Source organism: Alosa sapidissima, chromosome 10, assembly GCF_018492685.1.
Source record: "Alosa sapidissima isolate fAloSap1 chromosome 10, fAloSap1.pri, whole genome shotgun sequence".
Classification (NCBI taxonomy): Eukaryota; Metazoa; Chordata; class Actinopteri; order Clupeiformes; family Clupeidae; genus Alosa; species Alosa sapidissima.
In genome coordinates this window covers 17,689,995-17,716,610 of record NC_055966.1, presented here as the reverse complement: position 1 = coordinate 17,716,610, position 26,616 = coordinate 17,689,995, and the positions used below count along the sequence as shown (strand labels likewise).

Genomic DNA, 26,616 nt, shown 5'->3' with positions numbered 1-26,616 from the left:
AACGGACGCAAAGCAGAATATTGAAAGAAGGGGGCACCAAGGCCAACAAGGGGCAAAGACGTGGCTGCCGTGAAATTTCATTTTGATTTTTTTTTTATATGAACATAAAAAAATGCGTTGGTCTCGAGGACTCAGTTTGAAATTACGAGTCCTTCTCCTCCCACTGTGGTCCGAGACCGAGTCAAGACTGAGTCTTTGAAGGAACAAGTCCGAGTCGAGTCCGAGAAAGCAGAAATCGGTCTCGAGACCGGACTCGAGTACTACATCACTGGATATAGCGACACTAAAACAGATCCACTTTCGTGTCACAGTATACCCTGGCTTTGAGCGCAACATACCTCGCTAACCCACTAATCGAGATTCGTAGTATACCCCACATGACATGACAACTCTCTTTATTCTCTTGTAAGCTTATTTTTTCATGACTAGCTTGCTTTATGTGCTCCATTACTGTTCTGTAGTGTGTGGACTGATGTTTGTGGTTGTGGTTTAATGTGTTAGTTTTTCTTAACCACTTTTTGAACGAATTGCTTGCTTTGCACTGTTCCCATTGGTGTGGACCAATGTTTGTTATTGTGACTTACTGTTTCAGTCCTTGAAGTGCCTTGCTAGATAATGTTGATAGTGTCAGCGGTGCAGGTCTGTTGATCCTTCCTATGTGGACTCTTCTTTCTTTCTTTCTCTCTCTCTCTCTCATACACACACACACACACACATACACCTTCTTAGATAGATAGATAGATAGATAGATAGATACTTTATTGATCCCCAAGGAGAAATTCAAGGAATTCTTGCTTCTCATTCCCAGGCCATCAGCAACTTCTGAAAGGTCACGAAAGCGCCGTGTCCAGGCATGCTGTTAGAAGCCAGAGAAAGTCAAATGAAGAGAACAGATTAACAACAACAATGTTTCCAATGAACCAGTCATTATCATAGATACAGGCAATGTATTTTCCTGGCTGGATATTTTTGTATTTTTTTTTAAACGGCGACAAAATTGTGAATTTCCAGAGCGTGTTACAACACACTCAGCAATCGACTCCTACGGACTTTCCCCTGAAGATGGCAGCAAAGATGGCAACATTTCCGGAAAGGTACTGGCTTGATGAAATTCATTCTGGACTCTCTATCCGACCACATAAAGACCTCGGGATACTTCGGTTTGGCTTTAGGGACCCTCTACTCACTACCACGTAAGTGTTATGTTGTTTGGAACTGTAGAAGAGGTATAAAAACAGCGTTTTGTAGCGGCGAATTTGATATGCCCTGCTAACTTCCAGGCTACGAGTTTTGACTGAAAATGGTACAATCGAACTTTCTCAAAACACATCCGAATGACATGATTTTGATGTCAACTCAACGCATGTACCCCCAATCATCCGTAAATCGATCTAAAGTGCATTTTACTCCGGATAATTCCTTTAAAATGGATTCAGTTCATTTGTTCTCTCATCAATCTACACATAATACTCCAACACTCCACAAAAAATCAGGTGTTTGGAGTGTTTTGTAAATTTATAAAAAGTCTGAAATATTCCATTTACATAAGTATTCAGACCCTTTGTTATGACACTTGCAATTGAGCTCTGGTGCATCCTACTTCTATCAATGGTCTTCGAGATGCTTCTACAACTTGATTAGAGTCCACCTGTGCCAAATTTAATTCATTGGCCATTATTAGGAGAGGTAGACATCTCTTTATATACGGTCTCACAGTTTATGGTGTATGTCAGAGTAAAAACCAAGCCACAAGGTCAAGATAATTGTCCGTAGACCTGCGAGACAGGGTTGTGTGAAGACACAGACCTGGGGAAGGATACAAAAACAATTCTGCAGCATTGAAAGTGCCCAAGAGCATGGTAGCCTCAATCATTCTCAAATGGAAAAGTTTGGAACAACTAACAGTCTTCCTAGATCTGATCTGGCCGCTCAGCCAAACTGAGTGTGACCCCCAGGGGGTGCTCAAGCTCACAATTTGTATAGCTAAGCTAGGCCACCAAACAGAGCTCTCCCTCAAACTATCTAGGCAGGTTATGTCCAATGAAGGAAGAGGAATGGAACTGATGTAATCAAAAAATATACATTTATTAGACACTAGACAGACACTATAAATACACTGATCGGCAATTAGGACAAGCAAATGTTCCACATAGGCAACAGTGGATGAAATTCTACAATAAATAACAACGATTGAATCGGTCTTCCAGATGAGTTACAGTGTATAAAGTCAAATACATTAATAAATACTTCACATACACAATCTAAAAGCACTCCAATCTGCAAGAGGCACTTCACACCAAAATGGGCCGTACACACAGACACGGCGTTTCACACTTCACACTAGTGAGCACTGCAAACGAAGCACTGTCCCCATAAGAACTATTGCACCATTCCCAGGCCGAACACGTATTACAATGACTGGCAGACAAAGAAACAAACAAAACATTTAAGATAGCAGGTTACCACCAGCAGGCTTCCCCCTAGGCCCACCTAAGTTCCCAGTAAACATTCAACAGATGTGGTAGGTTCCCGAGGCACATACATACATTAATTAAAATAAAACAAAGTAGTTAATTCCAGGAAAAACAGTGGCTTGGACAGACGAAGGCAATCCTCCTGTAATAAAAAGCATAAATGGTTTGTAATGCTACGTTTGGTAGCATCGTAGCATAAACGCCAAAGTCAATTGTACGAAGGCCAATATCTTATTCAAATGGCTGCAGTCAGCTAGTTACGCTTTTTGAACTGCGGCACTACTTCCTATTACTAAATGTAGTAACAATTAAATCAGGACTAAATCTCCGATTGAAAGACTAGCTACGTAAAAGGAGTTGAATGAACTTACGTTTTTAAGACCAGCCAAGATGAATTAGACGGGCCAATAAAGTTATACCAGTGTGGATGACTAATAGCTGTGCACACTCTCACCAGCATCAGCGTTGCTTCTGCCCATAGACAATATCAAGACAGGAAACGGTCAGAGCTAAAAATACTACTTGTTACGTCTGAAGGAAAAGGGGAGCAAGTAAACTTACGTTGCTGCAAACCAGTGTGGATTCACTACTCGCTATTATGCGAGCAAAGTAGACTTGAAACTGCGTGTACCATTTACTGGTCACCATACGCACAGACACCAGGCCGAGCTACAAACAAACAATGAACCGTGTTAAGTGCTACTCGATGGAAACAAGTTTAGTGTTAGAGACCAAGACGTAACCTTCTGAAAAGACTCACGTTTTCCTGTTTGCACAGCTTATTCCACAAAGCTCACTCTTCAACGCACACCGCATTATTGTTCTCCTGTCCGCATCTCACTCCACATTTAAAAGGAAGCGCTACTGGTACCACCTGATCCAGATAATCAGCGTCAGTGGGACGGTCTTCAAGCTGCGCTTCCTGTCTCAACCACCCTACCCACTACATTGAGTAATCCAGTCAGGGCCTTGGTCAGACAGGTAACCAAGGACCCAGTGGTCACTATGAATGAGATCCAGAGTTCCTTTGAGAGGATTAGAGAAGCATAAAGAAGGACAAATATTACTGTTAGTTGTTCCAATCGTTTCCAGTACTTTCAATGCTGCAGAATTTTTTTAATTTTTAACCACTATTAGAACAGTAGTTTTGGGCTTCCAAAAATGGCAAAAATGCCAATGTGTCAATTAGGGCCGTGGCACCCGAAATTCAAATGAACGCCACGGGCAAACCGTTTGAGATATTGACCTGAAACTTCAGATTCCTTCGTTTGGTAACATAAGGCATATTTTCACAGCTTTTCAGCAAAATCTGAGAGGTACCATGTACATGATACTCCGATATTGGCTGTTTTCACATGGAATGACCCTACTCCCTCCCCCTCCCTCCTGTGCAATTGAAACCCTCCTAAACGCGCATGTCGTCATGTTATTCGCCTTGTTCACCCAGAACAAGGCTATAGGGTACACTTGCCATCACACTGACAAAATAAAAGTTCACAGAAAAAGAAGAAAGAAGAAGGCCTGCCCATAGGGCCTGCCAGACGAAGATGGCGGAGCAAGATAGTTTGTCGTAGTTCACGTCTATGGGCGCAAAATGTACCTGAAATTGTCAAGAGGGTTTGAGGATTATGAAAACATGTCCAATTGACATTCCCAACTATATAGAACCAAGATCTTAGCATATGTGGTGAAATTCTGAGCTATGGCCATAGACTTCAATAGATTAGAACAGTCACTGCCTCTGCTCTGCATAAAGGGGGATTTTGTAAAGAATTACAAAAAATCTAAGTACTTTATTTGTAGCTACAGTAAATTAAGAAATGCTTTGGCTGGGGTAATTCACAAAGCAGTATTTACCTCTTGCAGAACTGTCTAAAAAAGACAGCCACCTCCTAAAAAGATGGCATCATGTCATATGTTTCAATACATTCATATATTTTGGAACTCATATTAAGTTTGTATCTTTTTAAAGAATTAATATTCTGTGATCTGCATAATTACTAATACCCAACTAAGTTTTTCTTATTTTCTCGGATTAAATTATACCCCATGGTGCTATGCTGTGCAGTGCAAAGGTTTTGAGAGACAATCTATAGAAATAAAATTTGACTTGACTTGACAAGATGAGTGAGCAATCCGCAATTATTAAATTAAATTAAACCACAATTCAACACCTTCAACTTTAATGAAATGTTGACATCATGCCATACAAATTTTTGACTCCAGCTGAGTTCCTAGTCTTAAAGTATTGTTCAGAAAAGAAGTTTGGTAGACAAAACTGTGCTAGACTGCTCCTATAGCCAACAATCCCCAATCTACCCTTTGGGAATTTAACTGTTGAATATGATACTTGGATATTTGTTTTTTTTTAGCAGCCAGTTGAAATGAGTAGAACAGACAGGTGTTTGTAGGCTACATAACTTTCGATATTTATTAGATACTATTGATCCCCAAGGGAAAATTCAAGATATTGCAAATCGACAGACCTACGGTTCACTTCAGCCTGTGTCATAGGTTTTCGTTGTGAGGCAGAAAGATCTAGCTTTTGCTGCTTGGAGGACTTTTATGGAAGCATATGAGTAGCTTTATTCAAATGAGAATGCAATCTGCAATATGCAATTCAAAAAGACATTACATTATGCAATTGACAATTCATTATGCAATTTAATATTGCAATTTGCAATAATATCCAACAAATTGTATTTTAATCTGCAAAGTGACAATGAAATCCTAAAATCAATTCCCATAATTTTGGTTAAAAAATTAGAATAAACATGGATTGAATTGCATTCCATTTTGCCATGGTACTTCAGTCTCAAAATTCAAATGGCAATTCATTTTGCATTTTAATTTTCAATATTCAGTTTCATCATTTAACTGTCAATTTGTTTTGCAATTTAATATTTCAAGTGCAATGTAGGATTGCATTTTAAAAACATATTTGGCAAAACTGTCAATGCCAGTCTGAAAAGATTTTGGATTATTTTGGGCAAAACGTTTTGCCATCGTTTTGAGGCATTTTATTCAAATGGAAAAGAAATAGCGCCCCCCGTGATTGCATTGCACTTTAGTCACGCTCTTTGTTAGCACTCCATAATGCCTTTTAAAGTTAACGTGGGGACCCATGTGTTTGTTGTTATTACCAGTCAAAGTGGTGCTGTCCCTGGTGGACTCCAGTCTGGGAGCCATTGTCAGCACGCTCCAGTTCCACTCCAAGGTGGTAGTCCAGGGAGCCGTCATCCACGGGGCCCAGGTAGCGCAGGGTGCCGGTGCTGATCCGACCCGAGGGCAACAGAACCCGGACGCGGTGGCCAACCTGCAGGTCCATGGGGGAGTGTGGCACAAAGACCCGGTGGGGGCCAGACCCACTTCTCCAGGAAGAGACACTGCAGGGGGACAAGAGCGGAGTAGGGGTGCGCTACTGAAACGTGCCACTGTGGAGTTATAGATAGCTGGACAGATCACAGGGCAATTCACAAAGCAAAGATAGTCTGCTACAAGGCAAGCTTCTGGTTTGCTAGGTTGTGCAAAATAAACCTGCCACCCTGTTATTCATAGATCATTGAAGTTGACACCTCAGACAATTAAGTCTAAAGGTTAAAGACTATAGTGTATATATAGTATATATACTTTTTAGGGGGGATTTCTTCCTTTATATCAATAGGACAATGGAGAGAGATAGAAAGCAAGTAAGAGATGGGGTGGGATCGGGACATGATCGCAGGTTGAAATCGAACCTGGGATCCTATGGGCACTGAGACCCAAATGTGGTACGGTGCTTCCGCTTGCTCCACAGCAAGACTTACGCGCACTTTCTAACAATGCATGACAAAACTAGTGATTACCGGTATAATGAATGGCATAATTGCAGCATCAGTTTCCACAGACCTTATTGGGCCCAGGAACACGGTGTTACAATACGCATCTATATATTATACTGCCATATGTCTGAAAATATGAATGTGTTACCTGGTGTTTGTGTTTACAGACAAAGCTGAGGGTGGTCTGGAGTCACATGCTGATGAGGACATCTGACTGTTCTGTTCGGCCCTAAATTCCATCATCTCGTGTCTCCTGAGTGTGGTCCCTAGAAGAACAAAAGACAGTGACAACATAGGACAGTCTCAAACAAAAGTACATTGAAACCGCTCCTATGTAACCTTTTATGTTGGGTTTTAGTCACGCCAATGTATAGCTAAACACTTCATATCACTGTTGGGTTTTTGTGACATTTGGAGAATGCCCAGGTGTGGCATACTGTATAATGGGGTTGAAGGATAGGTGATTTGAGGTGTCTTGACGGATTTACTTGGAAAGTCTGGATCCCGTTCATCAAACTGGCCTTGTGGTCCATTCTCCAACATAGCCTCGAACAGCAGTTCTCGGGGAACCTGCATGCCCTCCTGCTTTAGGTAGATGCCACTTCTCAGCCAAGCCTCAGAGGTCAACTAAAGAAAAAAGGAACAATTCGTCATATACTGTAACATATTATCAGATGTCTCACCATCAGCTCGCTGAACCTTTGATGTTCGCTGAACATTTTATTTAGATTTTCAAGCCTACAGATATAAGAACTCCCTCTTTCCTCACTAAACAGAGAAATCAAAGGGGGTAAACAATCAGGATGGGGAATGAGATACAGGAATGAAGAGAGCGAGACTGAGAGAAAGAGAGAGTGAGTGAGTTCAATAAAAAGAAAGAAAAACAGAAAGAAAGAAAGAAAGAAAGAAAGAAAGAAAGAAAGAGAGACCTGGTTCCGTAGATCCTGCTGCCTCTTCTGCAGTTTGTAGAATCTCTTCTCCCATAATTCCCTCTGGCTGTTGAGCTGGTTCTTCAGAGTCTGGATATCGTCCTCAGCAGCTGACAGCCTTTTGTGGAGGGGAAGCTTGTGCTTAAGCCTACTGGCATCACCACGGCCTAAAGAATGCATGCAGGTATTCATTAATATACAAAATCATCATCATCATCGTCATCTTCTTTTCTTTTTCATCATCATCTTTACCACCATTACTTACACCAAAATGACCATGAATGTCATGATTATCACCATAATAACCTTTGAATTAACTAGAGGGACTGTTAACCTGGCCAGAGGGCTCAGGCGTAAACTGTGGTTACTGTTGGGAGTGGCAGATAGACTGAAATTATACAAACACTGACATCTGCTAGACGGAAGGGTTTGGTTCATTACATTCATCATACACTAGACTGCATATCAGTTTTCTGATAATCAAAACAAAATGGACCTTCATAAAAATGTAAACAGAGGCCAAATATGTTGTTCCAAACTTTGTTTTCACAGAGGAATGTACTTTTGTGAATTGAAATAACCTGAAATCAATCATGAATATAGTGCAGACAATGTTAATATTGTACATGGATTTACCAAATAAAGACAGCTGATATAGATAGATAGATAGATAGATAGATAGATAGATAGATGTGATCAAGATAGATAATAATTAATCCAATTCAAGAATTTTGGATTAATTATTATATCTCCAAAGGTATAAAATGTCCACTATCTGCCATATTTACTCCTGTGTTTCAACGGCATGTTTTATTAGCTAATGCTAATTAAATTAAGTTTTGTTTCTCAATATAACAATAAAGTTGTGCACCTGATCCATATGGTCCCCTTGGAGAGGTTTTTATTGCACGGTATGGACTGACCTGCAGAGGAAACATAAAATAAAGGAATAGGCCATGGGATGACATGGACCACTACAGTGTACACTTCAGACTCAACAGACCTTACAAAGTGTTAGAATGCTGAGATATGTAATATGTACGTTACATAGAATGTGCTGTAAGTCGTGAACTTGATATGCATCTTAGTTGAAACTATTTTCTCCTTCAGTGCACTTACATGCAAACATCTGGGCATGCTCGGGCATATGACATCATGATATTGTACTATTTGTGAAGTGAGAAGGAATAAATAATCCACTAGTGAAATTAATCAATCAATCAATCAATCAATCAATTAATTAATCAAATGATTCCTTTAAATTCATTATGAAATGCTTTTTTTAATTTCTTGACCAAAAATGTTCAGTCCACAATCTTGGTGATAATGTCCTGATATTTCAACCAAAAAGCCAAGTTGCTAAAGTACCCTCAAAAGTGTCCTATTGGCTGGCCTTCAAAGTGTTACAGTTCCCTAGTTCCGCTTAATATGGAATAAGCTGTGAGGATTGCCTCTAGAGTAAGAACATTCAACGTGTCACCATTAGATTACCCTTCTAATGGTGAAAATGTGATGCAATGCCCTATGAGGTGCCCCTTAACATAATCTATAGTTGACCCTCCTGTGCCCTTCGATTGGAAAAGAGTGTCATTATATATGGAGTGCCCTCTATGCCACCCCTACATTTCAGGGTACCATCTCTAGTACAGAAGGCAGTGGAATGCGGTGCTGTAAAGTGTACTTTGGGTGAGAAAGCAGAAAGTCGTGGGTGGTGGTAGCGTAGTGGCTAAGGAGCTGGGCTAGCATGCAGTAGCCTGAAAAGTTGTGGGTTCAATACCCGGCTTCCACCGTTGTGTCCCTGAGCAAAACACCCCAAGTTACTCAGGGGACAAGGGCCCTTGTAATACAACTGACAAGTCGCTTTGGAGCTAAAAGTGTTTGCTAAATGAATAAATGTTAATGTAAAAGCATGCCAAAGAAGGTGCTCCTTCAGTGGAAAAATGTGTCATAAGTGCTCTTAGAAAGGGATAAACTCCAAATATTCTGATGAAAAATCCTGATGTGCCTTCTTAGACGTTAAAAAAGCACTATGAAGTGCCCTTGCAATGGAAAGAAAAAAATCCCAGTGAAAATTAGCTGTAGTGCCCTACAGCCTCTTTACCACATACTCTCCAAAATTCTAATATGTTTTTGCAAGGGGCAGATAGCTAGGCGAATATCTAGTTAGCATTTTGAAGTAATCTCATCTGTACTCTCCCTGTTTTGACTTTACAGTGAGTGCATTAGGCAAGGGTGTTCAGGGCTACAGCTTCACATTTCTATGAAAACACAATGAAAGTGAAACCGAATTTCAAAATCCAGATCATGATTCGTATCCAAATGATCAGGTTAGAGGATTGAGACATGGTGGCCCTCCTGCCTTGTCTAAAGTGAACTGGATGCGTAGTAGAAGTTATGCAACTGGATTGATTAGATTGTTTAGATTGATAGACAAACGTACAGAAAAAATGACAATACCCTCCACGTCATATTATAGGTGAGAGTACTAATAACAGAGATATCCTGTTGCTGACTATTTCATCAAAGCAAGGTAAAAGGTCATTAAAAACTATGATGAATCTACTTTGTCATAATATGCAGAATAAGCCAGAATTTCTAACATTTTTCTTCGGGGGAGATCACCTGGACTCCCCCTCTAGGTCTGAACTATCAACACCTCAGGTCATGTGATATTATTTTCAGTTAACCATGTTTTGTATAAAGAGAAACAATTTCAAGCATATTAGTTTCCTGTTTGTTTCAACAGACGTCTTGTTACGTTTGTCTCCATGAATGATGAAAACTGTTTCATCATACTTGAGACGTAGCTTTTTGGATGTGTGTGTGTGTGTGGGGGGGGGGGGGGGGCAAACTCCTTTTTATGTGTTTGCCCCTTTCAAACATCCATTTGACATGCTGTCAATATAGTGCACCATCCTCTGTGTAACTATTTCAATGGTACCATTTATAAAAATCAATGGTTTCTCAAAGTGTACAGCACTCTGGAGTTTTAATGTGGTTGGTATGCATAGTAGGCTACGTGTAGACTGGGAGAACCCAGACAAACCTTTGGCAAATTTGAATTAGCTCAGGTCTATCTGGCAAAGAGGCCATTCACCCCCATTTCCAATGTTTCTAAAACCCCGGCACCAATCACAACCGTTGAGGTGAGCTTAACATGATGACATCGAAGTAGTTTTTGAAAAACGCTCGTTTGTTGAGATGTTTTTTTCCTGTTGCTCTGCATATGTTATCTCCTTCATTGCTCTGATTGGTTTTAGGTCTATCCAATTGGGTCCATAAGCATTTTGAACGGCGTCCGTTGGTGATGTCCCTTGGAAATGGGAGGTGAATGAAGCTTGTCCAGACCCAATCTCAATTTCAACTGTAGACTGCACTTACCCAGAAAAACCTCCAGGTGAACAGTAACCCTTTGAATGTCCATACCAGTGCTGACCACAGGACGTATGTCACCATTCTGAGGCATGTTCACCAATGCATGGCAGCAGCTCTAGGTTTTACAGCTGTTGAAAAAACAAACAAACAAACAAATAAACAAACAGACCATTATGTAAATGACAATAACAAGAGGCTTCGGAATCCAATAAAGAATTACCCAAGGTAACCACCAAACTGTTACCCTCTAATGCAGGGCACCCATTCTAAAAATACTGACAAATGCAGGAGTATAGAGCCGATGCCAGAGAATGTGCAGACAGCACAGAGAGCTGTTTCCTGTACCTATTTGTGTTCTTCCCTTAAGCCTTTTTTCATTCACAGAGCTCATACCAACCTGCTGCTTACTACGCATACATTAAAAATGACTGTATATTTGAAGACAATCCAACTAAATTCACAAAGCTGACATGTACCTCTAACACGAGTCGGCTCAGTCAGTAATCTTCTAGTACTCCATGCGCAGAGCAAAAGGCCATACGCTGTGTGGAAGCACTCCCTGACATGTTAGTGAGAGTTAGCCTGTTGCTATGCACACTAGGGCTGATTTGTAAATCTTACCTAATCCTCTTAGATGCAGACGTACCTGCCTCAGACTTGCATTTGTATAGATAGAGACTGATTCAGGCTGGTCATCCCTAGTAACCCTGGTCCAAAAGCCTGACATGTCTAATTCAGATTCAAAGGCGGCTCAATATTTCATCTGTAATGTTCTGTAGTTATGCCTGTAAATGCATACAAACACACTCACACATGGAAAATAACATTGAATTGAACTGAAATGTAAGAGGTCATGTGGTGGTACACACAAATGACAACAAAGACTCCCTCTCTCTCTGCACTCTGTGTGTGTGTGTGTGTGTGTGTGTGTGTGTGTGTGTGCGCATTAGAAAATGTTTTTTGACCTCCTCTGCCAGCAGCATTATGACTTATCCATGCAATTATATTCATTTACATCTTCTCAATGTGTGTGACAAATGGGTTTGGGGTGGGGGCATGTGTTATCACTCGCTCACAAATAGTATGTCCTCTATAATACTGTATATTACATATGACCCTGCAGTTCTACTTATTAACCACATGGGGGCATTCATTACTATGGTTTTTACTCTACTGTTTGGAAAACAAGGAAAGCTCTGAGTTTATGCTTGTTGGAAGAGCCGGGTGATTAAAGCTTCGTTGATATATAATAATAATAATAATAATAATAATAATAATAATAATAAGCTTTATTTGTGTAGCACCTTTCATACACAGAATGCAGCTCAAAGAGCTTTACATTTGGACATGTAACACAATAATAAAGAAGAGTCAGTCATTATCAGTCATTCCTCTTCATTGCTGTGGCCGCTTATGATCCAATCAGCAACATATCAGAAATATTTAGCAGTATACAGTATATATACAGCGGGGAAAATAAGTATTGAACACGTCAACATTTTTTTCAGTAAGTATACTTCCAATGAAGCTATTTGCATGACATTTTTACCAGACATTAGTATTAACTCAGATAATCCACCCATGTAAAAAAATACCAAACATTAAAGTCCATAGGTAGTTATGTGTAATAAAGTGGAATGACACAGGAAAAAAGTATTGAACACGCCTGCTGAAATTTCTTAAATAGGCTACTTTGTGGAAAAGCCTTTATTCGTAATGACAGCTTCAAGGCATTTCCTGTGTGATGACATTAATTCAGTTACAGTATTCTGGTGTGATTTTGGCCCATTCTTTTAAACAGATAGTCCTTTAATATTAAAGATTCTAGGGGTTCCTCTTGTGAATCCTGATCTTTAGTGAACTTCCAAAACTGAAGTCAAGGCCTTGACGTCATTTCTCTGAAACCAATTGAGTTTCCTTTGCTGAATGGTTTGAATCATTGTCCTGCTGGAAAGTCTAGCCATGTCTCATCCTCATCATCCTGGTGAATGTAAAGATTCTTCCGGAACAAAATGACTCTTGAAGTGCATTCCATTCATATGTTTTGCAACAATAAGGTTGCAAAGGTCTTGGGAGAGCTCTGCTTTTAACCCATCATGAAATGTTTCTTGTGTGACACCTTGGTAACAAAAAACCTTTTTATAGCCCACCAGTATACATGTACTAACCCAGCTTATATCAATTTGCACAAATAGGAGGGATAATTTCTCTAACTACTTATAGATTCCAGTTTGTTCCTTGCCATTCCTTGCCTTTGTGTAGGCCTACTGCTTTTTTCTTAGCGTGTTCAATACTTTTTCCCTGTGCCATTCCACTTTTTTACTCATAACTCTACTTTAATTTAATGTTTGGATTTTTATAAATGTGTAGATTAAGTTAATACTAATGTCCGGTAAAAATTGCATGCGAATAGCCTCACTGGTAGTATACTTACGGAAAAAAATGTTGACACGTTCAATACTTATTTTCCCCGCTGTAGGCTTTGCTAACAAATGCTTACTGTATGCTAACAAATGCTTAGGCACTGTTGATGTGGACTCTAAACGGTTGGCCTTAGTAGGCCTATGTTCTCAGTAGGTGTTGTGATCAGACGTTTAAGGAACACAACGACCGGAAGACTGGCAGCCTTAACCCTTAACCTCCTACAAGCACACCATATGGCAACTGTCGCAAGGAAAAACTCCCACATTCCAGGAAGAAACCTTGAGCAGAACCTGACTTAGGAGGAGCCCATCTGCTTCTGGCAGATGAATGTAGAATAATCTGAAAAAGTAGTCTACAAGATAGGGTGAGTTAACTAAAGGCTCTCTATACAGGTGTTTTCAGGTCTTTTTAAAGATATTCACTGAACTCACCTGTTTGATGAGGCAAGGTGTTCCATAGCTTTGGGGCATAATGGATAAAAGCAGATTCTCCACTTTGCTTGTGGAGCACTTAAAATATTAGCATTAGAAGATCTAAGTTTCCTTTGTGGTTGATAAGATGTTAAAATACTTATACTTATACTTATACTTCCTTTAAGTACCTCTGTTTTGTCATTTAGTTTTTTTTTAAAAATGCTCATCCACTGATTAACGGAGGTTAAGCATGTGAAAAGTGAGCAAAGGCCATCTGGGTTAGTTGGCTCCACAGAAATATACAATTGGGTATCATCTGCATAGCTGTGGAAGTTTACATAATGCTGATGTTTCCTAACGGAAGCATATATAGGGAAAAGAGCAGGGGACCAAGGCAGTTCCCCTGGGCCACACCAAAAGGCAAGTTATGTTTTACAGACACATGATCTAGAGTAACATAAAAATCTCTGTCAGTAATGTAGGTTTTAAACCAGTTTAGAACATTATCAGAGGGACCTACCCACTTCGCAAGGCGGTGAATTAGAATGTTACATCATTGGTGTTGAATGCCACACTCAAATCTAGAGGAATAAGGATTGGGACTTTGTTTGAGTCAGTAGCCAGTCTGAGATCATTGACTATTTCTATACTAGGTCCGTTTCTGTGCTGTGATTTGATCTAAAACCTGATTGGAATTTTTCAAAGATACTGTTTTCGTCGAGGAAGGTATTTAGCTGACTTTTTCCAAGTACTTTGCTCAGGAAAGGTAGGTTTGATATAGGCCTGTAGTTATTCAGGATAGTATGGTCGAGATTTGACTTGTAAAGGTTTCACAACATCTTGAGAATAAAGGGAGCTAAACTATCATATATGTTTTTGAGGAATCTAGTAGGGATTGGATCTAAAGCACATATTGAGTCTGAGTTATAATTTTGCTAAACTCAGATTGAGTAATAGTGCTAAAGAATCTTTTTTAGGGGGCTGTTTTTGGGTGTACTATCAAACGTATTACCTATGTTAGCCTCCTTATAAAAACTACTTTGCTTTTGAAGTCTGCAAATACTTTGCTTTTGAAGTCTGCAGCTACCACTCCAAAAACACAGTGGCAAGATTTCACATATCTCAGAGTGTATAGGTTACAACATGATCCCAAGTAGTTTGTGGGTACCTCAGCCATAGCCATTGATAGCCTCTGATAAATATATAGCATGAACTATAACTATTAATATGTAATATATAACAGATGAACAGACCATGTCTCCAATGACACATGGCTCGTATTGTTATGTCAACCTGCAAGTCAACCCATCAATTTTAATGATAGATATTTTCCATATACCTTCATTGTGTCGGGAACAAAATAAATAATGTTCATCTGCTGCATTAAGTGACACTCATTTTCATTCTGTGGTCATTGGACTGCACCTGTTCCTATTCTTTCTCTCTTGCTCTCTCTCTCTCTCTCTCTATCTATATATCTATCTCTCTCTCTTTGTGTGTGTGTGTGTGTGTGTGGTTGATGGGGCTTATTTAGATATATGCAAACAGGCACCTACCCTCTTCAATATCAAGAAGAGGAACACACTGAAAACACCTTTAAAGATTTAAAGTATTTGATGGACTGAACAGTATTATACATACAATATACATTAAACAATATAAGTTACATTAAAAGTCAGTCTCATCCTTTTAAGTCTGTCCCTGGATTTATGCAACTCCATACAGTACACAATCTACCTTTTGATGTGAACGCACATTAGCTGCACCAACAAACCCATTCAGACATCACAATGAAATCCTGGCCAATTATGAGTTTCTATGCATGTGATGCTCTATTTAAACATATCCAGTTGCCTATGCTCTGCTGTTCATTCCACCCATGAAAGGGCTTTTTCAACCCATTATCATGGCAAAATGAGGGTTATGTGGTATCAATACACAACAAAAAAATGACTGCCTAAAGACTTTTGGCAAGAGACTTGAACAAAACATGTACATGGTCAGGTAGATCATGATTACATAAGGAGATCTTATGACAAAATCGTATAAATGTTTTAAATTAACACAAAACTATATTTAATATGCTTAGCAGCAACTAAATAAGAAGCAATTGCATGACTTGTGATGGCAATGATCACCAAACCATAGGGACAATATCACACCGTATATTATCTGTCAAAGATAGCTAAATGTGATAAACCATATAGGATAATATCCCACCAGTATATTATCTGTCAAAGATAGCTAAATGTGATAAACATATGGATAATATCCCACCAGTATATTATCTGTCAAAGATAGCTAAATGTGATAAACCATAGGGATAATATCCCACCAGTATATTATCTGTCAAATGAGCTCAATGTGATAAACAATATTCAGACATACATGAGGAACAATGTTTTGTAATCTTGCTTGCTATCAGGTTGTGGGCAATATCAACTACTATATCATTTCATTGATCTCTCTCTCTCTCTTTCTCTCAGTCCATCTCCCCTCTCTTTTCATCTATTTTTTTGTATACTGTCCACCCAAATTCCCAATGAATAAAACACCTTGTGGAAATAACTAATTCCGTGTTCATCTATGTCTTTGTAGCACCACTCAGCATGTATCTGTCCCTCTCAACCACAATATGACATACAAGATAAACAGATCACAACATGCCACCACCTGATTTGACTCAGCCTCATAGGAACCCATTCTCTTACACACAGTCTTCTTCTTACATGCTTTACATGATACCAAGCCCAAATTCTGGACAATGCCCAGTGTTGATGGATGACAACATATTGTAACTATAACAACAATGTCTATCTTTGATATTAAAATTTGTTTCCTTGTTCTCTCTCATTATCCATTATCTAGATAGTGGTTATTTTTTTATTTGCATTGGGCAACACCATTAAAATCAGTCAGCACAATGCCATGGTAGACTTCATGAAGTCACTATTAAGTTAATTTCCTGGAGCAAAACCTGATATGACGGGAACGTGGCATATGCCTTAAACATATAAACCCTCTCATAAACCTGCATAAACAAACATGTGTGTTCCTAAGCCATTTCATCGACATTTTGTAGAACATTATGCTAAAGTCTGATTCCTTTCCATTTCAAAGTATCCGTGTTGGTTTTGAACATTTCAACTGAAAATTGAAGATCGAAAGGGTCTATACAACATAGCAAGTGGCATGAGTTTTTACTTTTGGACTATAACATCAATTTAAATAATAATTATTATTTACAAATTGTGAAAGCATCAAGACTAATTTCCCCCTAAAAATATATCCTTGTAAGTATAAAGCGCTATTGCTCCCTTGATAATGTAATCATGTTAAACGATGACAAAAGATCTCCCTTAATTGACCACTGAAATATTCTATTTTATTCCAGGAAGTGAATTTGATTATGCAACTTTCAGAGTTTTACTCTGTACAGACAGGTGATGTTCCTAAGTGATTATGCAAACCTGCAGGAGGTTGAGCCATAATACGACTTAAACTCTGTCAGACTGACACCTTATTTCTCTTGGCTAAAGTGATGCATTCATCTACCAGGGCTAGTAATGCATCAGCAAATATTATGTATGAGTGTGACTGAGGTGTGAAAATCATTATGTGACCACAGCATTGAAGAGATCCGTACCACTCAAAAATAAGTACTAAAGGCTACTAAAAGTAGACAGTTGAAAGTCTTTCTCAGAAACAGAGGGGTGAGTCATGAGAAAGAGAGGGATTTCTGCTGTCACCTGAGTGGCCCCCGTCTCTTTTGTGTCTCGACCAGGTATGCCTGCATTCCCTGTTCCTCACTCACACAAAGGGGCAATTGTTGCCCGAGGAGGCCTTTTCATGTCAGTCGAAAAGTAGAGGTTTTTCATTTCATCTGGTGCACAAACCATGGACGGGAGCCCTTACAAACAGCCCACGATAGCCAATCAGTAGTGTTCCTACACAGATTTGCTATACTTACCTCCTTCCTATGGACAAAAAGAGACACAGAATGTCTCAATGTCCCGGTGTACAACATTTAAAGGGACATGTTACGATGGCAGCTTTTATTAAATGCTATGGCGTGAACAAAAAATAAAGATAGTTCAGGAACAGGTTGGGAAGTAACATGAACGCAGGGTTTTGCTCTATTTTGGGTTCAGTTACCTATTTGCTGGAGTGCTGCAATAGCGGTTTGCGTTTGTTGTTGTTGCTTTTGTTAGATGATGACTGATTTGTATCTTTGTTTCTTTCGCTAATTCGGGAATTCAGGTCAGGCTCCTAAATTCTTTCTTTCAATATTGAAGCCTATCCATCCCCATCACTTAGTTTGCCTAAATACTTGGAGGACTAGCAGTTGTTAATTGTTTTTCTTCACTATTACTGTCGAAAGGAGGTGACTGCTATGCAAGGCCACCGGCTTTCAGAGATACAGGAAAAGAGACTGACCTGTTAGTGAACTAAAGGAGGGTTCACAGTGACACTTGATTTCAGTCACAGCTGATACTTCAACCTCTCATCCCAGTCTTGCCCATCTGTTAACTGCTCAGTCTAAATCAAAGACAGAAAAAACACTCTTATCAATAGATTACAAATGATTACATTACTGTTAAACTGAACCTACACATCAGGTAACTCTTTCAGAATATGTTCTGACTATCTGAAGACATTTCAACACACATTTTTGTCTGTCATAGATATAAGACCATAAGACTGCATGGCTAATGATCTGGGAGCCATGCCTTACAAGAAGGCCTGTGGATTAGATTAGAGTTCTGAATATAATTTTGAAAATAATATGTATCAGTGAGGGAAAGAAAACAAATAGATGACCCAGAAATGAACTGATCCAAGTTTGTAAATTGATCCTCTCTATTGTGGTACACCCACACAATTTTTTTTTTGCAGGACTGAGGTCCCTCCTCACAGGTTCCACCAGTGGCTGGAAGGCCAAGTGGGTGATGGTTTCCACTAATTAGACAACCTCTGCCGTGATGTCACCAGGGCGAGGGAGAAAAGACATCCAGAGAGAGAGAGGGGGAAAAAAAGAGTGAGAGAGAGCGAGTGGGAGAGAGAGGGAGGGAGGAAGAGAGCAGGAACAGACGAGACATAATCTAGCGTTGAGGTACTCACATCTGACAAGCTTGCTCTACCAACTTTTAAACAGTGAGTATCACTTACATGATTTTTTATAGGCATACAGACTATTAATGTTGTTTAGTACAATGCAATTAACTATTTTGTTCAGAATATATCTCAAAGACCGTAGATATGTATTAGGTTGTCATGGTTGCATACAGCAGTGACACAGCAGACCTAGTCAGATTGTATGGTCAGCCAAGTATAATTTTGTCTGCATTCAAAATATTACATGTCAGCTACTTTGTCACTTTTCCTTGAAAATGATTGTTAGGCCTACATTAACATATTTTTTTTCTCACAATAACTAATTTCCATTGCTGTGCAGTTTGTACAATGAACAAAAACAAAATGTAGGCCTACCTATTTAATGTTGATGGCTTCAGAACACTTTTTGAAAGAATATGCCTAATGTCTCCCCAACTAGTAGGCTAGCCTATGGTTCAGTTATCTTGAATTAGTGCAGCAATTGTTTATTATTAGCGGCCAAAGCGATGTGGCACAATGGAAAGTGTACAGGACACCTGCTTATTGCAAAACAATTAGGCCTATAATGGCAGAAGTTAAAAAATCGTTTCGCACTTAACAGCTTCACAGGAAATCCTAGGTTTTAAATTAGTGTCAGTCTGACGACGGAAATGAATATGTAGTTGGTGCAAAGGTGTTTCCCAGAAACAAAAAGGTAGCCTGTGCTGCCTGCACTGTTATGTCTTATGTTTAGGCTGTAATGCCTTACGTCTTGCGCCACGCAGTTCCTATGGTGGTTACCAGCGTAGGGTTAGCCTTCCTCAAGGGAGTGAGAAGTAACAAGGAGCGTTGATGCCCTAGGGATACAAGACAAGCAAACAAGTGTTAATTGTTCTTAGCGTGTGGGCGCATGGGTTTACCGTAAGACAGTGCGAACAGTAGATCGGCCGTGCGTGACAGTGGCGATCACTCAGGAAAGGCTGCCGTCGATCACAACAACATGGAACCATTTTCGGTGGTCAAACTTAACTGGCTGACTATTGCTGCCTTGTGCCACCGTATATTCACAATTGTGGGCTAGAAGGAAACGGTCCGCTGCAACGTTGCCCTAACGCCCCCGGGTGACCTGCAGCTGCTGCCACTGCTTTGAGAACATGGGATCAGTTTCACCGGAACAATTATAGGCTGTTGGCGCAGCAATCCTCCGATGACATGCCTCATGTAGATCAAAGAGAGGCACAGGTGGGAGTGCACGAACGGTCATGGCTGTTATGCAACCTCAGTTAACTTCATTAAACAGTTTGTGATCCACAACTTATCTGCGCATAGGCCACTGAAGATTCCATGAATTGTAGGCACTGGATGAAGCATAAAATAACATATCATTATAGCAACAGTAACGTTTACCCCAGTGTTTCTCAAACTTTTTTTCTGGGGACCCACTTTTTAAAAATGACAGACTATCGTGACCCAACTCGTGACTGTGGTAGTTAACAAACCCTATCAGTGGAATTATTATTACCGCCGCGCAGCGAAGCGCGGTCATATAGGTTTAGTCAGATTTTTTTTTCCTTTTTCGCATGTCCAAATTTCCGTCAAGGATTCCCGGGACACTGAAAGACCGGGGTAGACGAAACTTGGTGGGCATGTAACCCCATATGGATAGCATGGAACCATCGTTTTTCGTTTTGATCTGTAGCCCCCCCGCTGGACTGCACCCCCCGAAAGGAGAGTAGGGCAGACACAGTTTTCTGTGAATATCTCAAAAACCGTAAGGTTTAGGAGGACCATTTTTTTGTATGTTGATCTCAAGGGGCCATGTCAACCCATTCCATAACCACTCATTTCATGTATAGCGCCACCTAGTTAAACACAAAAAAGTAAAAATGAGGTGTTGTAATCGCAGGTATCTGTGACCTAACATAGTCAAAACTGCACGAAATTGGAAGTGCAGGATCATTATGACACCCTCTGAATGCACGCCAAGTTTCGTGGAATTCCGTTCATGGGGGGCCACACAATAAATTAATTTATGTGTACATTTAGTGACCGTACACCAACAAGGATTCCCGGGACACTGAAAGACCGGGGTACACGAAACTTGGTGGGCATGTAACCCCACATGGATAGCATGGAACCATCATTTTTCGTTTTGATCTGTAGCCCCCCCCCCGCTGTACTGGACCCCCGAAAGGAGGGTAGGACAGACACAGTTTTCTGTGAATATCTTGAGAACCGTAGGGCCTAGGATGACCAATATTTTTCGTATGTTTGCCTCCAGGGGTCATCATGTTAACCCATTCCATGTGCACACATGTGCATAAACAGATACACACGCACACACATACATTCACAGTAATCATACGTATGACACATACTCACACAGTAGACATATGTACGCATGCATGCACATGCACATGCACAAACACACATACGCAGGCAAACACACAAGCACGCACACACACACACCCACACACATAAACATAAACGTGTACACGTACACATGCACACAATTCAAGAATTTCTCAGAATTATGAACAGGCAAGATGGGGGTGGGGTTGTATAAAATGAATTTTACATGTGAAATCTATGAACTAATCATGTTTTGGTACTTGTTGTCTAGCAGATACCAGTGAGAATTGAGTGTGGATAATGCAATTTAGTGAAACAGTTAGAATCATATAGGCCTTTCAGCGTGATTTATTTTTGTGGAAAAAATGTGCTGGACTGGACGGCGGTCATATTTTGTACCACTCTGCGGTACATCTAGTTCTAGATTTGGATTGATCAAGCCAAAAGTAGATGTGGACGAAACAAATCTGCATCTTATTTATTTATTTAATTTCATGTAATTTTACACAGACACCATTTAAAGGACTGATTCTACAGAGCAAAACTAAAGATGGTGTCATCAGTACAGTATTCTAAAGGTAAGATGAAAATGTAGGCCTATTTGAGAGGCTAATTAGTTCCACATCTTCAATGGATTTTGGCATGCCAGGTGTCATGTAAATATCAGGCATATGTGTCATGAAATTGATATTTTGTGTTCTTGACAGACATCTGTTAATGACCGGTCGGAATACAAATTCTGATAAAGTGTAATGAGTTAGGCTACTCTTAAAGATCAAACAGAAAAAAAATATTTCTCAGGTTTAGATGAGCATATTTGAATTGTACCTATCAAAACGTTATTTCAGTTGCTGGCCAAAAACAAAACTTTGGATACACCTTGAATTTCCTGAATTTCCCCTTGGGGATCAATAAAGTATCTATCTATCTATCTATCTATCTATCTATCTATCTACCTCAAGAATAGCATCTGTTCAGTTATTGCATCACTTTCATTTCAGTTATTGCATCACTTTCATTTCATTTGTATTTCACTGCATGCTGTTTCGAATTCTGTGTTTTTTTATGGCCGTGCTGTTACTGTGAGACACAAGTACATCCTGAATCATGATAAACAAATGGATGTCACAGATAGTTATCTCTCTCCTTGTTTTTTCAAACAGGTGTACTGGTCTTCTTAATATGCCAAGTGTGGTTTCCCTCATTTGCGTCAAGTCAGGTAACCACAGCGGCAAACAGTTCAAACTCACCTACCATGACCATGGCAACATCTTCTGTCTCCATGACAACTGATTTAACAACAATAACAACAAATGTAACGACATCTACAATGGCATCTAGCTCTTCCTCAGGATCTGCCTCAACATCATCGTCCGCCACGCCCATGTCCTCAGCAACGACAGCCGTCACAACTGGAGCTTCTGTTACAAGTTCTGCAGCAATGTCTGCATCAACTTACATGGCTTCTACAAGTATTGCCTCTACCATGACCACAGACAACACCTCAATGAGTAAGACTGAGTGCAGTATTATGGGTATAACAAATGTAGAGAAGACACACATAAAGCATACTGTTTTACTTGGTGGCTGGGACAGAGAAACAGTTTTATAAACTGTATGTGTGTGTGTGACAGTGCTGCATGAATACATTTCTGTGTACATATCCAGATTCAACCAGCGGCCCTGACAACAGCACCATGGAATGGAGTTCCAACAGCACGGTGAGGGCAGGGTGAATTCTGAACCTTAACAGTATGTTGCTGTCATAAGGCACTTTATCCCAATCGGGAGGCTACACCCGGGATGTAACTGAAGCGTTCCGTTCCATCCTCTTTGGCAGGGGTTTAAAACATAAGGCCTGATGTTCCTGACAGACATCTGTTAATGACCGGTTGGAATACACATTCTGATAAACTAGTTTCAGCAGGTTTCATACAGCCCCTCTGATTTGATTTGGGTAGGAATATTAGAAAAAAAAGATATTCACATTCAGTTGTCTTCAGCAATGTGTAATAAGCAATATCATGTGATAAATTGATTAAACCTAGCACTACAAATCATCCTCAGGAAGGAAGAGGCTGAAAACACTGACATGGAAGTAAGATATTTCAAAAGAGAATGAGCCGTATATGACAGCAGTACATTATTTGTACTTGTTTGCTCATAAGTGGGTATAGTAAAAGATATCATGCCATGCACTACCCTCAGAGTGAGCTCAAAATATGCCCTTTCCCAGAGGAGAGTACGCTAAATGTTCAAACCTTCTTCACCCTCACAGATCTCCTGCCGTTCCTTCAGCTGTGATTCCAACTGTTACTCGATGTTTATGAATATGAGCTCCAGCCCTTGCCCTTCCAATTACAACTACTGTGAGGTGACTGGCAATCAAATGATGGAAACCTTGTTTTAAATTATTAGAATGAAATGTATACCCTCCCTATAACCTTAATGTATATCCTTCCGTTTTGTTTTCATTAGTAGTTCAGTGCTGAACATATTTGCCTGTCTTAGCCTTCCTCAGAGTGGTCATTGTTTAATTTCTGTTTTGTTGTTGTTGTTTTGTTTACAGTTACGGAAATCGAATGAGTCGATGTACTCAGTGGGATGTGTAGACTCCTGTGACCTTGACTCCACCGGCTGTGCAAACGACTCCCAGATCAGCTGTGTGAAGGAGTGCTGCAACATGACGGACTGCCTCAACACCACACTCCAGGACATGGAGCGCACCACAGGAAGCACAGGTATTTACCCAGTGGTGTAGTCTACGTGATACGCGGGACTACGCAGTATACCCACTTAAAAAGCGTCACCATCTCAGTATACCCACTTAAAATAGACAAGGATACGTATTAACATTTGGGGTTGATCATCCACTACAGCTAACTACTACATCACAGTATATCCACTACAGCTAACTAGACTACACCACTGTATCTTCTATCTACAACTATTCAAGAGAGCCAGGCTTAAAGGTGCAATCCGTGATGCTACCAATCCAGTGAACTTATCAGAATTTGAGTCTAGAAACACACATTTGGATTTGATTATGGGGCATGTTTCAACTGCTTCTGCACGCAATTGCATCGACCTAACCAATCAGAGCAATGACAAATGTGAATCCTAGAGAGAACAGCAAAAACATAGCATAGTATCTTTTAAAGTTATTGCACTGCCAACATCTTGTATAAGAGTGAAATCTGAACAACTCGCTTAGCAGCAGCCTTGTTGTTGTAAACAAAATCAACTGAAGCACACTTTGGTAATGTGGATGACTATGTTACTGTTGCTCATCTGTCCATCATTGTATAAAGCATCAACCAGATTAGATTGACCCCTGTGTGGGGGGTGCCGACCATAGTGCATCTTGTGCATGTGTGTGTGTGTGTGTGTGGTGGAATGCCAACAAGTCTGGAACTATGACGGTGCTGTCAAGCTACAGGTTTAGTACATAATAGTTTTGGATACTCTCTCCCTTTTCTAGTATATTAATCCAAAGCTCCATTGCTTTTAGTCTACTCATAGCAAGTATCATTGCATAGTCTACCATGTTTATCTAAGTTTATGTTATAATAGCTGATACAAAGTCTGATCCATACATTATGACTTAGAGTGATCCTATGGCTAGCGTGATCCTAACACCAGATTTGGAGACTTAATAATATCATTGTTAACTAATATTTTTGTCTATTTGTCTGCCTTTCTTCCCCTCCTAGTTGCCCCAACAACGAAACCCGCTATGACTTCTATGGAACCAACAAGCAAACCTGTGACCCCCCAGCCAAACAATGTATGATAAACAAGTATAACAAGGGCACAAAAAACAAGTGATATTGTCATTTATAGCCCATACACAGTATTGTAAATATTATCTACTATATATTTTAACATGTTTTCTACAAATGTATCAATACATAGGCATGTGTAAAATGAATCGGTCCTGTAAATATGAAAGCTGAAGTAAAATCAGTGAACTTATTTCATCATGCCTTCTGTCTGTCAACAGGGGAAGAAGTGTAAAGAGCTTACCTGTACCGGGGCAGACTGCTACAAGAATAGTGATGCACCGAAGAAGTGGTGTTACGGACAAGACAAGTACTGTGAGGTAAATTCATCTGCATAGATCCAATTATGTGTTTGCAGTAACAAGATTAATTGACTGACTCGGCTATGTGTGGTGAATTGTACACAGTGCTTCTTTGATACGTTTTTCACCACAGTAAAATTTAGAAGTGTAAAATTTAAAATGTAATTTTTTTTTTTTTAAATATGATGTTATTGTGTTCAATTACCCCCCTTTTTTCTGAATAGAGTAACAAGCATTGCAATTATTGCCAGTTTTAAAGCAAAAATGAATGACACCATGTAAACTCTGAGTAGTGTTTAAATCAACTCTTAAAGAGTTAACTAAGCACTATTGATTTTGCTGTGCACAGTTAAAGAAGAAAACGGAGGGATCAGCAATCAAATGGATGGCTGGATGCACCAATGACTGCACCAAAGAGACTGCCTGTACGAGCTCGGCACAGTCTTGCCACCAGGAGTGCTGTGAAGCATCGGCCATGGGTGATTGCCTGAAGCTCGATGGCACAATGGTCATGCCCTCAGATGCCAACAGAGCCATATTCTCTCCCTTAATATTGCTGGTCACCACCATGATGGCCTGGCTAGTCATAGGTGACCAGCTGTAACATCTTCTGAGGACATACGGCTTTCTGCTGCAGTTCAAGGATATAAGACCGACTCCATTTTATAGAATGGGTTTGTGTGTGTGTGTGTGTGTGTGTGTGTGTGTGTGTGTGTGTGTGTGTGTGTGTGTGTGTGTGTGAGCGTGTGTGTGTGTGTGTGTGTGTGTGTGTGTATTTTGACCGTGCATATATTGTGCACATAGATGAGCTGTTTTGGGAGTGGATATGATCCTATTTATATGCCCATATATGTGAGAGCATGTGTTTGTCTACGTTTGTCTTTCTCTTTTTCTTTTTCTCAATGTAGATTATGTAGATTATATTGGCATTCCAACCTCATTAGTCAAGGTCTTAGAAACATTCATCTTAGGCACATCGACCATGTACCCCCCCCCACCCCCAATACTGTAATATGACAGGCCCGTGTCAAAGTGTCTTTTTAATGCTCATGTTTTGGTAGTAATTTAACAAACTAACAATGCAGACCCAAAGATATTAGATTAGATATTATTTGGATTATTTGGCCGTACTATGTTGTTTACACCCCTGTTATGTGACAGTGTACATAGCTTTATTCATAGAGTAAGATTGCTGCCAAAAAGGAAATGTTTTTGCACTTTATGCATATAAATAACAATGAAAGATTTATTATTCTTGTTGAAATGTAAGATCTTTACACAGTAGTCTAAGTATGGAATCATTTTTTCTTTTAATTATTGTTATGATTATTAAGACTTACAGCAAACAGAACAGTCTTCAGAGATAACTTATATCAACATCTTTCCATGTCCAACGTGCAGAATTTTAATACATATCACCATTATATGTGGCAATGTTTAGAAACTATTATTTTGAAATCAAATAAACGTGTGTGTTTAATCCAAAGCATTGTTGTACAGTGTCTCATTTGTATTAGCAATTCCGGCTAAACTATTGAACTTGCACATAGTTTTCACAAAAAACTATGTGCAAGTTCAATATATATATAGGCTACTCTCTCAATGTCACCCATGAAATACATTTGGATATGCAGCACTCTACAAATAATT

The 26,616-nt window shown here is 39.7% G+C and overlaps 2 protein-coding genes and 1 long non-coding RNA gene across 7 annotated transcripts; 1 reads left to right on the top strand and 2 right to left on the bottom strand.

The window, feature by feature from the left end:
- Positions 1-742: 742 nt before the first annotated feature.
- On the bottom strand, positions 743-19,771 carry LOC121721498. 4 transcript variants are annotated; one of them, XM_042108469.1, is made up of 10 exons: positions 19,300-19,771; positions 17,874-17,975; positions 11,246-11,384; positions 10,606-10,727; positions 8,096-8,147; positions 7,225-7,391; positions 6,784-6,922; positions 6,444-6,561; positions 5,618-5,860; positions 743-856 (listed from the first exon to the last, which is right to left on the bottom strand). In XM_042108469.1, exons 4-10 carry the CDS (start codon positions 10,678-10,680, stop codon positions 799-801), a joined length of 852 nt encoding a protein of 283 aa, XP_041964403.1. In that variant the 5' UTR covers positions 10,681-10,727; positions 11,246-11,384; positions 17,874-17,975; positions 19,300-19,771; the 3' UTR covers positions 743-798. The 4 variants fall into 4 exon arrangements, with proteins under 4 accessions (XP_041964403.1, XP_041964402.1, XP_041964404.1 ...); XM_042108468.1 differs by lacking the exon at positions 11,246-11,384; XM_042108470.1 differs by lacking the exons at positions 11,246-11,384; positions 17,874-17,975; positions 19,300-19,771 and adding an exon at positions 11,076-11,156.
- On the bottom strand, positions 2,881-3,323 carry LOC121721499. The gene is made up of 3 exons (XR_006034855.1): positions 3,235-3,323; positions 3,036-3,143; positions 2,881-2,945 (listed from the first exon to the last, which is right to left on the bottom strand). It is a non-coding gene; the product is annotated as an uncharacterized LOC121721499 (long non-coding RNA).
- LOC121721497 (putative GPI-anchored protein pfl2) lies at positions 18,502-26,465 on the top strand. 2 transcript variants are annotated; one of them, XM_042108467.1, is made up of 9 exons: positions 18,502-18,590; positions 21,393-21,460; positions 22,046-22,393; positions 22,551-22,603; positions 23,161-23,256; positions 23,452-23,623; positions 24,596-24,669; positions 24,886-24,984; positions 25,316-26,465. In XM_042108467.1, exons 2-9 carry the CDS (start codon positions 21,433-21,435, stop codon positions 25,568-25,570), a joined length of 1,125 nt encoding a protein of 374 aa, XP_041964401.1. In that variant the 5' UTR covers positions 18,502-18,590; positions 21,393-21,432; the 3' UTR covers positions 25,571-26,465. The 2 variants fall into 2 exon arrangements, with proteins under 2 accessions (XP_041964401.1, XP_041964399.1); XM_042108465.1 differs by having other exon boundaries at positions 18,523-18,593; positions 21,396-21,460.
- The last annotated feature ends 151 nt before the right edge of the window (positions 26,466-26,616 follow it).